The sequence below is a fragment of the Macaca fascicularis genome, chromosome 8 (assembly GCF_037993035.2).
Source record: "Macaca fascicularis isolate 582-1 chromosome 8, T2T-MFA8v1.1".
Lineage (NCBI taxonomy): Eukaryota > Metazoa > Chordata > Mammalia > Primates > Cercopithecidae > Macaca > Macaca fascicularis.
This window is the reverse complement of record NC_088382.1, coordinates 7834427-7849799: the sequence shown is the minus strand read 5'-3', so window position 1 is coordinate 7849799 and position 15373 is coordinate 7834427. Positions and strand designations below refer to the sequence as shown.

General features: G+C 42.5%; 1 protein-coding gene across 1 annotated transcript; it reads left to right on the top strand.

The window, feature by feature from the left end:
- The first annotated feature begins 4959 nt into the window (after positions 1-4959).
- Positions 4960-10099, top strand: LOC123575155 (beta-defensin 104A). Its single transcript, XM_045397834.2, has 2 exons — positions 4960-5066; positions 9633-10099. Exons 1-2 carry the CDS (start codon positions 5009-5011, stop codon positions 9791-9793), a joined length of 219 nt encoding a protein of 72 aa, XP_045253769.1. The 5' UTR covers positions 4960-5008; the 3' UTR covers positions 9794-10099.
- The last annotated feature ends 5274 nt before the right edge of the window (positions 10100-15373 follow it).

Genomic DNA, 15373 nt, shown 5'->3' with positions numbered 1-15373 from the left:
AGAAATATCTGAGATGGGGTAATTTATAGAGAAAAAGAAGTTTAATGGACTCAGAGTTCCACACAGCTGGGGAGGCCTCACAATCATGGCAAAAGGCAAAGGAGGAGCAAGGTATGTCTTACATGGTGACAGGCAAGACAGCGTGTGCAGGGGAATTGCCCTTTATAAAACCATCAGATCTTGTGAGACTTCCTCATTATCATGACAACAGCACAGAAAAAAACCCACCCTAATGATTCAATTACCTCCCACCAGGTCCCTCCTATGACTCGTAGGGATTATGAGGGCAACAATCCAAGATGAGATTTGGGTAGGGACACAACCAAACCGTATCATCCACCAACCTACCAACCTTGTTCTTTTTCAGTATTGTACTGACGATCCTAGGTCTTTTGAATCAGTCTGGAAATATCGACAACATATCTTGCTAAAAGTTTGATTGGGATTATATTTAATCTATAGATCAAGTTGTAAATAATTGACACCTTAACGTTAAATTCTCCAATATATGAACACAGAATATTTCTCTTGTTAAAATAATTAAATGAGAGGCATTGAGACTGAGGGAGCTTCAGTGCGCTCGGTTTCTACATAAACAAACTAAAACCCAACTTAGTTAGAATAGTAAAAGAAAACTTTAACCAATAAGAAACCACCAACTAACCTCTGACAAGGGACTGTCAACTGGAATGATTCGAATAAGGCTTTTACTCCACTTTAACCAATTAAATGTTTTATTTGCCGTTCTTCTATTTTCACCCTATAAAAGCCTTTTTTTCCCTCATGCCTCTTTGCCTGAGCCCCAGAAGACTTGTGACTTGGAGCCTGCCCTATTCTTAAATTGATACCTGCTCAAAAGAAAACTTTAAGATGTTTGTGTGCCTAAGTTTATTTTTTAACAGTTCTATTGTCAGAAGAGGGACCCAAGGAAGCCCTGATGGTGGTTCCTGGGACAATGAGTAACCAGATGGAGTTACCAGCTGAGCCCATTATACTCACTGCTTTCTCTCTGTGTCTGGATCCAACAGAAGCTCAACTGGGTTCAACAGAAGGTCTTAAGAAGGTAGGGTTTGGGGAAGACAAAGAATCATGAGTTCGTCCTTATCCAAGTAGTCTGGAACCTCTCCATCTGGGACTCTAGCTACGTTCATGTATAAAAATTATGAACCCAGAAGCTGTGTTTTTCTAAATAAATGTGTAAACTTTCCTAATGACAACTTAGAATTACGGTGGTCACAGTGAAGAAATTTTAACCTAAACAGTTATTCATCTATAAGCTACATTGAAAGAGAAGTGATCTTAAATGCCTCAGAAAAAAATGACATATGTTTTTAATTGGCATGCAGAGGCTTCTAAAAGACTAAGCAAATCAAAACTTGCCTTTCTTAAAGACTCTTTGCAAAAGGCAAATTAAAAGCTTAAGCACTTAATCAGTGATGATAAAAAATTGTACATGGACTCACTCAACTCTGAATACTCCTTCTTTTCCTCCTCTCTCTCTTCTTCCTCTGCCTAATTACTCTGATTCCACCAACCTCTTCACTCAGCTGCCTTTCTACTCTGAAGATGAGAAGAAAGTTAGGAAAATGCCTTCTAAAGTTAGGTCCTCAGATCAACTGTGTCTGCCTTCTTTAATTACCTTTATGTCTTGGTCAAAATCCGAACTGACGGAAATCGTGAAAGACTTCTCCAACTCAAAGGAAAACCACCAGGAATTTGCTGAGGAATTTAGAATCTTCATTTAAGCATATAATCCATGACTTCCTGATCTTTGTCAATTTATCCACATGATACTGGGACCTGGTCCAGCCTGCAAATGGAGGCGATGGCTGAATGGAACTAACCTGAGGATGATATTAAGGATCTTATGTCTCAGACAGCTGCAAGGGACAAACAAAAAAGAGGCAGGGGAAAAGGAAGCATTCTATAGTCTTATAAGTAAATCTCATCTTTACCTGGGCCTGTGTTCCTGCACTGTGACCGCCAAGAGAACTTTTTTTTTTTTTTTTTTTAAATCTCTATCACCAGGCTGGAGTATAGTGGCACGATCTAGGCTCACTGCAACCTCCTCCTCCTGGATTCATGATTCTTCTGCCTCAGCCTCCCAAGTAGCTGGGACTACAGGCGCATACCACCACATCTGGCTGATTTTTAATTTTTTTTAGTGGAGATGGGGATTCACCATATTGGGCAGGCTGGTCTTGAACTTCTGACCTTGTGATCCGCCCCCCTCGGCCACCCAAAGTGCTGGGGTTACAAGCGTGAGTCCCCATGCCCGGCTCACAAGAACTTCTTAGCTACCCCCATCCCTCAAGTGAGACAGGAAGGTCAGATGGGGCTGGAGTAGGGAAACGTCTTCCCTTCCAGGTGGGATACGGCTCTAGTAAAACCGTTTTTCCTGCAGAGGAGGAGGCTTTTGTTATGGGGAATCCTCTGGACGTGTTTCACAATATCACTCTTCACGTCTTTCAGAGCAACCAGGGCTTCCATTCTGGCTCTTCACCATGATAACCTTGGGGGCTTCCTGGATTTAAAACCCAGGATAGCAGGGGTTGAGAAGGGAGAGCTTTGACCATGGTCTCTAGTAGTTTTTCACTCTCCTAAATGTCTACGTTCAGCCTCCAGCAAGTTGTCAAAGTTACCGTATGTGTCCCTGCTAGTTTATGGTTTCAGAGCTTCCATTCCGGGTTAGCTCGTCTCAGCTGTGACTCCAGATTTCCAGGCGATGGGTTTGCCCTGAGACCTCAGTGGCCTAGTGGGTTCAAGAAAAGTCATTGATTTCTCCTTTTATTTGGCTTTCTTTTTTCTTTTTTTAAGAATTAAAGTAGTGACTTTCAGTCTTTTTACTTGTAGTTACCGAAACCAGAACTCTGAAATACTTTATACGGACTCAGCAAAAAAGCTTTTTTTTTTTTCTCCTAAGAAGATATAGGATTTCTTTTGAAGTTTGGTTATTCAGTCCCTGTATATGAATTCGTTTTTTTTTTTTTTTTTTGGAGAGCTACTGAATATTTATTATCATCAGAATTTTTTAATTTTCTTCGGAATCCTGGTCACATAGATGACCTTGAATATTAGCTGATTTTTTCCCCTTGAGGCCCAACATCAAAAATTACTAAAGCCTAACATGTGGCAGGCTAGGAGGGTCCCATGGCTCCTGCACGTTTGTGCTTGCTGTGTGTCTGCTGTAGGGAGAGTATCCGACGGCCTCCACCTGCTGCATATATGTAACCTGCGGCAGGATTCCCATGGCTACCACTCTCGCCCTGACTGCTTCCAGTCAGTGAATGAGCACACTGTGGACTAGAGCTGGGCCATGTCTGCTGGTGTAGGACAGTCTTGCACTGGGGTTCCCCACTGGCAATGCTGAAATTTTCTGCACTGCAGTCTGAGGCTCCCCCGACTCCAAACCTTTTCACAGGTGTTAACTGACATCACCTTCTGAAGATTTTCCCTACTCAATCTTACTCCCTCCCCGCTCCATCTTTTCATTTTGAATTTTTATTTTATTTTTTTTCAGACACAGGGTTTTGCTCTATTGCATACACTGGAGTGCAGTAGTGCCATCATAGCTTACTGCAACCTCGAACTTCTGGGCTCAAGAGACCCTCCTGCCTCAGCCTCCCAAATAGCTGGGACTACAGGGACACACCACCATCCCTGGCTAATTTTCTTGTTGTGTAGAGATGGGGTCTGTCTATGCTGTCCATGATGGACTCAAACCCCTGAGCTCAAATGATCCTCCTCCCTCGCTCAGCCTCCCAGAGTGCTGGGATTTATAGGTATGAGGCACTGCACCTGGCCCACCTTTATTTTTCACAGGCATTTCCCAGTAAATTTATTTCCTTTCTAATTCCTGTTGATATATGCTTCATGGAGCACCCAAACTGGCACAGTTTGTGATTTCTGATCTTCTATTCTATTCTATTACCCTGTAAGGAGACCTGGTTTTCTATCACATTCTCCCCTAAGTGAGAACTCTGGGGAAGACACACTGACTGCTAGATTTTGCTTAGGATGTACAAGCAACGTATGTCTGTCAGGTTTTGCTTAATCTGTGCTCTAGAATGAGGAGAGCTTATTCAAGAATGTCAGCTTCCAAGATTGGATATTTTTGCTTTCTCTAAAACATTTTATTTTATTTTAAGAATTATATTTTGCCTGGGGTGGGGTTGGGGTTAAATCCAGGGAGCATATACCCGGGGTTGAGGGCAGGGCATATGCTCTCTGGAAGGTTAAAGAGGAAGGTTATGTTTTATTTGGAGCCATTGTTAGAAACACAGCATTCCTATAAATCGTCTCCTTTTAACCTCTCTTCTCACTCTTGTCCTCCTTTTCACCCAAGCCCTAAGTCAGCCTGATGCTCTGTGGTTACACATCCCACCCTTGGACAATGCCCACCATCAAGTATTCCTTGTTGTCACTTGTCATCCTCATCCTACACGCTTTCTATCACAGAAATGTGCTGGGACCCTCACGCATTTATGGCCTCCCCATGCTCCATGCCATTCTTCTCCTTGACATTGTATGTTTCTTTGAATGTTTACTTCGGAGAGGTCTTGGGGGTGATGGACTTCGATTCCATTACCCACACCACCGTTTTAACAAGAATCTCCTGACTGAAACTTACTGAAACGGAAGAGAAAGATCGTCTCACCAGAATCGAGGGATGTCAAGGCTGGAAGGTATCTTAGAAATCATCTAATCCAATTCTTGCTTCAGAAATGATTCAAGGAAGCAAGTGAAGTGACTTGGACTTGGCCTATGCTAATCCTGTCTCCCCACCCTCAACACTGCCCTGCTGACATTTCTGTAGCCCCAACACCCCGCGCCCCCGCCAAACACACACACTGTGCCTTGGTGAGTGTTCACCAAGGAACGCTGCCTTTTGATAAGCCTCAGTAATCAGGAGCAGGTACAGCCTCTGCCCATAAATACACCTGCCCCGCTCCTGCCTGGGGTGATTCCCTCCAACTTCCGTCTGCTTCTTGCCAGCGGCCCCAGCATTATGCAGAGACTTGTGCTGCTGTTAGCCATTTCTCTTCTATTCTATCAAGATCTTCCAGGTAAAAAGAGACTCTCAGCTGGAAATGTATACAGTTGCTGGGGATGACAGGTGGAGAAGAAAAACATTTGATTTAGAAAATAAATCCTGAAGGATGGAATAACCTTATTCAATCCCAGCCCTTTTCTCTTTGTTTTCATTGGGTCCATTAGTAAAATGCAGTACGTGGCAGTCCTTGTATGCACCTTACAGCCACAAGGCTTACTAGCTCAAGGAGGAAAAAAGAAACGTAGGGATCAGGAGTCCTGGATGTCATTGGCCCCCTGGCCACACACGGTAACAATTCCTCATGGAGTCCTCAGCAATGAGGACTTACTAGCCATGCTTGTTCCATTGCAGGTCAGAGGTAATTATTCATTGTTGATTTTGTAGAATAAGATGCCTTCCCCCATCCTCTTCCTTCTGAACAGCTTTACTCTGCACAGAATGGATGCCTACTCATCCTCCTAAATTTTGCAACTTTTCATATGAAGTCAGATGATTAGGATTAAAGGGAATGCAGTGATTTTAGTAGGCAAGAATATAAATTACTGACAACACAAATAGCAGGTGCCTTTGAACTCTGCTAAGCAAATTTTAAAGTTAGACTAAGAGGTCAGAAATCTTCTGACTCCTACGTTATTCTATGTCCCTAGAAGCATATATTTCTTATCTATTTGGAATGGATATGAGAGAGCACATAATCTAATCTTACAAGCTGAGCAACATTCTTTTTTTTTTTCTTTTGAGACAGAGTCTCAAAATGTTGCTCAGTTTCTTTTACAAGCTGAGCAACATTCTCTATAGTACAGTGAGAGAAAATAAGATTTTTAGAGTTGCTTAATAAGACTAGCAGTGCTGGGACGAAACCAATTGTTTTGACTCATAAAGGCCATCGGATCTTCTCTTCCAAGCTGCTCAGTCAATTTTGTGGGGCTTTGACAGACACTCAGCACCCATCTTTTTCCCCTTCCAGGCTGTGCCTCTGCTGTGATTCAGATGGGTTAATGATTTTTTTCAGAGGGTACCTGTTTAGGTTAACTCTTCCTTGTTCTTTCTTCCCGTGTCATTTCCCAAAGACACTTCTGTGAAATTCTGCTATGAGCATGTTCCAGGTCTGTCAAAATATGGTAGCAATTTATCAAAGAACAGGTTTTCTTCAACCTGTGATCCCAAGACAAAGAACATCTTGGGATGGAAAGCCTGGGTCAGAGATCCCTCCAGATCCCCAAGAATGCACCACAGAGCTGGCTGCCATTACCTGCACTGAACTGCTGAGGACTGGGTCAGACTGGTCTCTGTAGTCTAATTCTGAGAAAGACCCTTAGCAGGAAGAGGATTTGGGAGGGAAGTGGCAGAAGTGGGTGAGGTTGAATGACATGCGCTGCCCGCCTCCTCTCCTGCCACCCCTACTTTGGGTAAGTTTGGCTGTCACACACTGTCAACCCCTCAGATACCCACAAGGACTGGGGATGGGGGCTGTAAACCAAAAATAAAATTCTAACCCCACTTCCCAACCATCCAAATGGACTCCCTCCTCAGCCAGGGCTCTTAAAATTTTATCTGGTTAATTTAATCTGGTTAAATTTAATCTGGTTCAGGCCATGAAAGGAAGTGGAGGTCAGACATGCCTCATGATACTTTCCAGCATGAACATCAACACAGACTTTAAGTCTGATAAGAAACATTTTACAGCCTGTTCTCTCTGAAGCCTGCTAGCTAAAAGCTTCAACTGCATGATACAACTTTGGTCTCCACAACACAATCTCTTGTCGCAACCCAAACATTCCTGTCTATTGATCCCAGGTCTTTAGACAAACTCAATCGTCAACCAGAAAATGTTTAAATTTACCTATAGCCTGGAAGGCCCCCTGCCACACCCTCCCACTGTACTGCTGCAGGCCCCCCTAACCGCCCCCCACTTTGAATTCCCACCTTTCTGGACCAAACCAATGTAAATCAGCCAGGTGTAGTGGCTCATGCCTATAATCTCAGCATTTCGTGAGGCTGAGGTCTGCGGATCTCTTAAGGTCAGGAGTTCGAGACTGGCCTGGCCAACACAGTGAAACCCTGTCTCTACTAAAAATACAAAAATTAGCTGGGTATGGTGGCGCATGTCTGTAATTCCAGCTACTTGGGAGGCTGAGGCAGGAGAATCGCTTGAATCCGAGAGGTGGAGGTTGCGGTGAGCTGAGATCATGCCATTGCACTTTACCCTGGAAGACAGAGCGAGACTCTGTCTCAAAAAAAAAAAAAAAATTAAATCTTACATGTATTGGTTGATGTATTATGTCTCCCTAAAATGTATAAAAGCAAGCAAACTATATCAAAACCACCTTGGGCACATGTCCTCAGGACCTCCTGAGGTTGTGTCACAGGTGTGCTCTCAACCTTGACAAAATAAACTTCTACATTAACTAAGATCTGAGACCTGTCTAGGAGTTTCTGGATCTATAGAGCAGAGAAGGAAAATTGCTTATGCAAGAAAGAAACTAGTGTAGTGTAGACTACCCTGGAATGTATTTATTGCTTAGGATGTATTTATTTTTCAGCCTCAGTGTATGGACTGTATTCTCCCTTTCGCATTCTGTTTACTCAGACTATAAGACACACCAACTGGGTTTTCGTTCCAGCTTTGACATATAAGTTGCTGTGTGACCTCAGTTTAGTCACTTTCCTTCTCTGAGCCTTAATTCCCATCTCTGAATAGATGGCCTGTGAGGGCTCGCTTGAAACTGACAGTCTAACATTTTAAAGGTTGTATTCTCTTCCTAGTCTATTCTTCTTCTCCCTTAATGCTAAGCTTTGTTTTCCCTGAGCAAGCATGTTGTCCTTCTTTTCCTCCTATAACTACAGGTTGTAAAGTGGCCTGCCACAGATAGGTCAGAAGGCACATATCTGCTGCCCAACCTCCACACTCGCTCAGCATGATACACATCGCAGCCCACCTCACTCCTTTCTTCATTGCCTTGTACTGTGACCACAAGGGCTTGCTTTTGAATGAAGGTTACAGCAAAACAGTCTTTCCTCGTCACCCACTGTGGGGCCATTCCAAATATAAACCCGTTCAATATCCTATCAAACACAAGAATTGGTCGAACTTCCTTTTAGTCCTCACCCACATCCTGGACAAAGAATCTTGACACCTAAGCATCAGAAACAGGAGGCTTCTCTTTACCGGAACGAGGGAAAGACATAAAACCCTGGTGTGAGGATTAGCAGCCCGTTTCAGTTCGCCTGCCCCGCTGCTTTGTGGAAAATGAACAGATGCAACAGGGAAGAAGGACTCAGGGCTCAAGTGAAATTAGGACCCTTGGGCCCCGACCTCTGCAAAGAGGTCCACTTGCAGCTCTGACTCTCCTCTCCCCAGGGTTCCTCTGACACCCTCCCCCAAGCCTGGTTCCTGCTGAGTTTGCTAGAGAACCTCATGCAAAGCCCTCTCCAGCGAGGCTCTCTCCGTCCACCTTACACTGTCCTCCCTACCATCAGCCTTGCTTCTGGCTTTTCCTGATATCTCTGTGAGATCCTATCAGTGTGGCATGTGAGATAATGAGCTTTACAAAGCTGCTTTTAGCCTCAGAGAGCACACCCTGAGACTGAGAAACTAAATCCATGTCTCCTGAAAACTGCTCTGGGCCAAGGGCCAAACAATCCGGATTCTGCTCCTTTCTAGTTTCCTCCACTCTACTTGCATCCACTCTAGTTTCCTCCTGTCTAGTCTATCCAATCATTCACTCACCAGGTCCTTACTGAAAACAGGCTATGTTCCCGGTACCAGTTACACAATGGTAAGCAACATAAATAAACATGGGCCTCATTGTCGGGAGGTCGTAGTTCCATTGAGAATACCAAACAATAAAATATACATACATATACACATATCTATATCTATATTTAGGTATGAATGTATCTCTCTCTTTCCCTCTCTATATATGTATCTCTCTCTCTATATATATATAGATACATAGATATATAGCTACAACTTGTGATAAGTAATATAAAAGACTAACAAATACATAGGGAGAAAAATAGTTTTGGGGCATTTAAATACATGAAAAGACAGAGAAAGATATGCCCAATATTGGGATCTTAAGGTTGAGATATAAAAGTTCAAAGAATCCACGTATGGGAAGAAAAACCTTCCAGGCAGAGGGGACAGTGCACGTGAAGGTACTAGGATAGCAAAGAGTTAGCTCACACGGAACAGAAGGGAGGCTGGCGAGGGTATCATGGACAGAGTGAGGGCCACAGTGGAATAGCATGAGTTTGAAAAAGTGGCCCAAGATCAGATCATGATTGCTTTGGAGACCCAGTAAGAGGCTTGGTGAGATTTAATCAAAAAACAATAGTAAACTGTTGTAGGGATTTTGAAAATAGGTGTGACATGGACTGATGTGTATTTTCAAATACATTGGGAATCAGAGGGTCAAGTCGATCGTGTAGAAAAGTGGAGGAGGATGGGGGTGCAGGAAAACCTCTACCACCATGCACTAACATTCTCTATCCCCCTCCGAAAACACCTTCTGCCAAAGCCTTGCCTTTTGGTGCCAGTGTGCAATTAATCACAGTGCCATATCCTGTTATCTAGTGAGAAGTGAATTTGAATTGGACAGAATATGTGGTTATGGGACTGCCCGCTGCCGGAACAAATGTCGAAGCCAAGAATACAAAATTGGAAGATGTCCCAACTCCTATGCATGCTGTTTGAGAAAATGGGATGAGAGCTTACTGAATCGTACAAAACCCTGAAACGCAGTAGTGCTGGTCCCTAGAGTCGCTGGAAGCAGGACCTCAGTGGCTTTCCTTCCTGTGGCCTTGCAGCAAGGGCATCCCCATTGCAACCACAGATTCAGTTATCAAACAAGGTTTGCTGAGCTTCCACTCAATGCAAAGCCAATATAGGAGATTGAAGAAGAATACAGCCTGGAAAGCTCCTCTGGTTGTGATAATGGAGAATAGTAATGGAGGTTAATCATGAGTTTCAACACTGCATAAGTTGAACCAAAAATATGTCTACCTAATCAGCTATAAACTGAAGAAAAACATCCTTTTTATTCTGATAATGCTGGTTTTCTTTTCTGATCAAAAGTTTTGCTCAGAAGTTGTATATGTCTTTTGTTAATTAAAATGGAAAGTAAATCGTTGTTAAGTGTGCCTTGTTTAGAATACACTGTATTTCAAAACATAGACCTCTGAGGAGAAAAACAAAAGAAGTGACGTGTGATGACAAGCTTGGAAACCCACTGGAACTTAAGGGATTCATCAAGTGGGTGTCTGTGGAGAGTCCCATGCAGCAGAGGGCTGCAGAGAGCAGCCCTGCGCTGAGCTGTGGATTCTTGATCCTGAAAACTGGTAAAGAAACGGGACTGATGAACATTTGGCCTGCCTGCCTTTCTTGTCCAAACCAAATTTTAAGGTAGTCAAAAGCTTCTCTCCTCAAAAGTAGTTCAGCTAACAAATGAAGAGTGTCACCATTTTGCAAACACATAGGGAGACAGGGATCTAGCCAAGGAATGTCAACAGCAATTAAAATAAGCCAGAAAGACAACCTGCTACCCTGGGCTTCCTAACAGAAGGACATAATGCCATGTATGAGCTGCTAGTCATGGTAAGCGGCATCATCCTCACCTTTTCAGGGTGGAAACTGAGGCTGGATTGTGCCCTTTCTGCCAAAACCGTGTAATGGTCCTTCGCATAGCCATCTCTCGGCCTCAACATGTGGTTAGTCTTATTTCATTCCTGAATAAGACCCTCTCCTAGATTATCTCAAATAAAAATAAATTATTTCAAAGATGCCCTTTTGAAAATACTTCAGAAGGTGCAACTCAGGGGGGAAACAACTCATTTTGTAAAATAGAACCCCAACACTATTATCACCCCGGGAAAAAAATCAACACTTGTTCCTTAATACAATTTAATAGTCAATCTGTATTCAAATGACCCTGAGCATGTCATAAGTGCCTTTTTAAGAATTGCTCTATTAGAATCTGGATCCGGGAAGGTCCACATACTGCCTCAGGTTGTTTACCTCCAAGGCCTCTTGCATAGATGGTGATGTGTGCTTCTATTCCATCTATAAAATATTGTGCTGAAAATTGAGTGTATATCTGGGCAAGCCCCTAGATCTCATCACTGCAATTACAGGAAAAGAAGAAACTACTGAACCACCACTAAGGATGCCACATTCCAAATGCAACATACAGAACACGCTATAAGACAATGTGACATTTATTTTATTCTTATATTGTTTTAGACCCTTTTCATTATTCTCATATTTCATATTTTATAAAATACTTCTAACACATAATCTCCTTTGATCCTCACCATAAACTCTTGAATTAGGCATGGTAAGTGTCATCATCCTCACCTTTTAGGCATTGTTACCACGGTTCAGAGGGACTAGTGTTTTCCTAACATTGGCCAGGATATTATGCAAGACCAGGCCTAGACACCACATCTCAAGTGCAATTCAGAGGCAGCACAGCATGACATGTGCAAATACACAAAGCCTGGAATCCCAGCTCTACTGCTCAGCAGGTCACCTTGGGAAGGTGACTTATCTGACTTGTACCTTGATTTCCCCTCCTGCCATATGGCCATTTTGCCCAACAACACTTACAAACACAGACCCAACTGCTGACCCTGTGCTAAAATTATTTTTTGCCTCCTTTTAGAATTTAATTTGATGCCTTGCCAAGAGAGGCCATCTTGCACTTCCCAGTGTAAATATAGAGCAAAGCAAGGGACTTCTACAGACTTTAATCAGCGCCACCAGCCGTGGTGGCCAGAGAGACAATAACAAGCAGAAAGCAAGGCTATCTCATTGTCATTGATGACTTGTATCGTGGTCTTCTCTGAAGAGCCCTGGGTTTGGCTTGCCGTCCTGGTGTCCTGTTGTTTTGCTTTCTAAAGAGGCTGGATTCTGAAACAGCGCCCCCTCCCACCCCCAAGTGTAATTCACATAGTCGTATTAATGAACTACTATCCTCAGCACTTAAGGACATCACAAAGTCACACTACTTTAATTTCAGGGCTTTACAGTGAAAGGACAAAGATAGATTGTTCTATTTTATTGTTTCCAGAATTGGCAGGAAATATTTAATAATTTGGACTTGATGCACTACAAACACAACCAGAAACCCAATAACATCGCTACTTATCTTCTATCTCCAAAGGATGGATACAGATCTGAAGTCTGTAGTTCACAATGAATGATCAGTAACCCTTTGAAATGTGCCTAATGAAAATCTACAGAAGAAAGGATTGTTTGGATATTTTTCACTTTATAATTTATGCATTTTTTATTATTTGAAGTTGAGAGAGAGACAGAGATTGACAGAGAAAATCTCTGGGTGAGCAAATCCACCAGCCAGGTCCTTATTAAAATATCCAAAAGTGCAGAACTTGAAATTTTCAACATTCAGTAGTTAAGATTTTCAACAGTGGCACATTCTCTTTCTTGCCTCCCAAGAGACATCCCATTAAATCCTGGGAAATATGACTATGAAAAGGGGAAACATATTGCAGCCAAGTTTGTGCTCAGAAGTTGCTATAGAATCAACCTTCTCTTGCATTACCACATGACCCAAAGAAAATTAGCCTGGAGGAGTCTCACAGATGAGTGAAGCAGAGATTCCTATGTAGATTTTCTTATTCCTGAATTTTAGATTGTGATACGTCCACAAGGACTGCTGGGACCACCTCAGTTTCATAGGCACAGAGGGCCCTGTGGGTAAAAGAAGGTGGGGTCCTGAGTCTTCCCAACATGACAAAGTCAAAGGCAGACACATGGTGAGTGGCAGAGCTGCCTTTGTGCCTGAATCCGAGAGAAAAAAATTGTCAACCTCTGAGGACTGGGAAGGGGCTGAAATGCTTTCCAGTTGTGAGAAATTACACACAAAAAAATAAAAGCATCATGGAGAAAAGATACCATTCCAGTGAAAAACTACATTTCTTCTTATGTCTGTGACCACCATGAACTCCTGCTCTTCCCCAAACAAATTTGCTGCCTTTCCCTTTAACCTTGAGCACACCTTTGTTTATTTATGTGGACTCCATTCTGTTAATAGTGTCTGCAGTGCATAGCCTGCTCCAGATCGTTAGTCTTTAATTCACACATATAGACACATTGCTTTTTCACTCATTCCCCATTTCCTCCTCTTAAAATATTGGTTAGGTATCTCAGACAGTTTTCAGTTCTAAAATGTTACGATTGTTTTGTCAGAATTGGCAACCTCAGCCCGGTGGGGTGGCTCACGCCTGTAATCCCAGCACTTTGGGAGTCAGAGGCGGGAGGATCACTTGAAGTCATGAGTTCAAGACCAGCCTGGCCAACATGGTGAAACCCGGATCTCTACTAAAAATACAAAAATTAGCTGGGCGCGGTGGCAGGCACCTGTAGCCCCAGCTACTCAGGAGGCTGAGGCAGGAGAGTAACTTGAACCCAGGAGGCGGAGGTTGCAGTGAGCCGAGATCATGCCACTGCACTCCAGCCTGGGCAACAGAATGAGACCCCATCTCAAAAAAAAAAAAAAAAAAAAAGAATACTATTTATTATTTGAATTGACCGGAAAAAATCTTGAAACAATTATTAGAATACTCTATAATGGGTTCTGCCATCCTCCCCCTCAGGATGGATGTGGCTTTTAGCAGGAGAATTATTCAAAGTTTTTTTAGGACACAGAAATATGGCAGAAGAGGACAGGAGCTGAGAGCACTGTTGTGTTAGGAGAGATGTAACATTAATTACCATTGTTACAATTTCACCAGCTTTTGCCTGTCAAAGAGCAGAAGTAGGTTTTCCCCTGCTGCTCTTTTTAAAATTGTTCTTTTTAGAAACATGGGAGAGGGAGCTTATTTTATCTCAAGACCTAGACAAAGGAAGTGAGATCTAACTATTTTTGGCTCAGTTTCTTCATTTAAATCAGATCAAATAATTTTAATGACTTAGAAGAAGATTCCATTACCTGGGTGGTAATTACTCAAATGCTGTTATATTTTAAGTCATGATTTTGATTAATGATTCATTACTATTAATATCTGAATAGTGGACTAGGCTCTTTTTTTTCCTTTCCTTTTATAGAGAAGATAAAAATATGTAGAAATAAATTACCAATATACTCCAAAATTTCGATCACTTTTATAAAAGATCCACATTCCAAGTTTAAATAATTACAAATACAACTGTAAGAAATTGCTATTGAACTAGAGTATAAAAAATACCCAGAGTACATAGATGAGCGAATAAATCTTTGTTTAGGGTTGAGGTAGCAGCAGCTGTCTACCTCGTTTCTTGACCATCTATGTTCTTCCAACATCCAATTGTCAGAATTTGATGCAGTAAGTGATTAAAGAAACTTATCATGGGCCAGTTGTCCCCGGTCTCCGCAATGTCCCCTTGTGCTCCTGGAATTGGAAGACTTCCTAATTCCTTAAAGTGAAAGGATGTGAATGATGCTCCTGCTCTCCCTGACCAGCACCTCGTGCTTTGCAGTGGAGAATCTGTCCTGAGACCCGAAAGATAGTGGCCTCCGCATTGTGCTGCCAGGGCAGCTGCTGTGCGCACTTGTCCGCAGCTGCAAACCTTCTGTCCTTCATTGGTGCTTCCCTGGATGCCCAGGTCTCTATTGTCATTGCTGCCTCTTTCTCCATTTGCTTCCAGCTTTCTCCAGGTAGAGAATAAGTATTTTTATTTACACAAATGACCTAAGTTGTTTTCTCTGTCTGGATTAAAATGCACATGCAAATGAGACATATGAGAAAAGTACTACCTTTTCCAGATATCGCTGATGTTATATTGGATATTAGGTGAATACAAAACTCTTCAACCAAAGCCTTCATCCCTTTAGTTAAGTCCAGAGCAGCCTGTCTGGGTTACATGTATGTCTGAGCTCATGCAGCCAAATAAGAAACACACACTTGGTTAAAATGTTTAAAGAGATGAAGGAGAAGGGAAGACAAGCCCTCTGCTTGGATATTACAAGAGGAGAAAACCAAGGCTCAAACACAGATTTTTTTTTAAAGAATTGAATTGGACCCAGTGACATCAACAGGAGGTGTCTGGGGGTAAAGAGAATGGAAAGGGGAGAAAAAAATCAAGACAACTCAAATTTAAGTTAAAATAGAAAGGAAGGGGGTCCAAAGCGAGGAAGGAGAAGTGGAGGGGACCAAGAAACGGGAGACAGACTCAGGGAGGAGAAGAACAAGAAAATAACATTTTGAGCAGCCTTGGAACTCTCTGTATAACTTCAGGAAGGGAGAGTTTGTAAAACCAGGTCCTACTGGTTTTGTTGTATGTCTTATGCATGATTTTTAATACTAAAATAAAAA

Coding starts and splice junctions, on each gene's coding strand:
- LOC123575155 (XM_045397834.2), top strand. CDS start 5,009: ATGCAGAGACTTGTGCTGCTGTTAGCCATTTCTCTTCTATTCTATCAA. Junction 5,067..9,632: donor ATTCTATCAAGATCTTCCAG/GTAAAAAGAGAC, acceptor CCTGTTATCTAG/TGAGAAGTGAATTTGAATTG.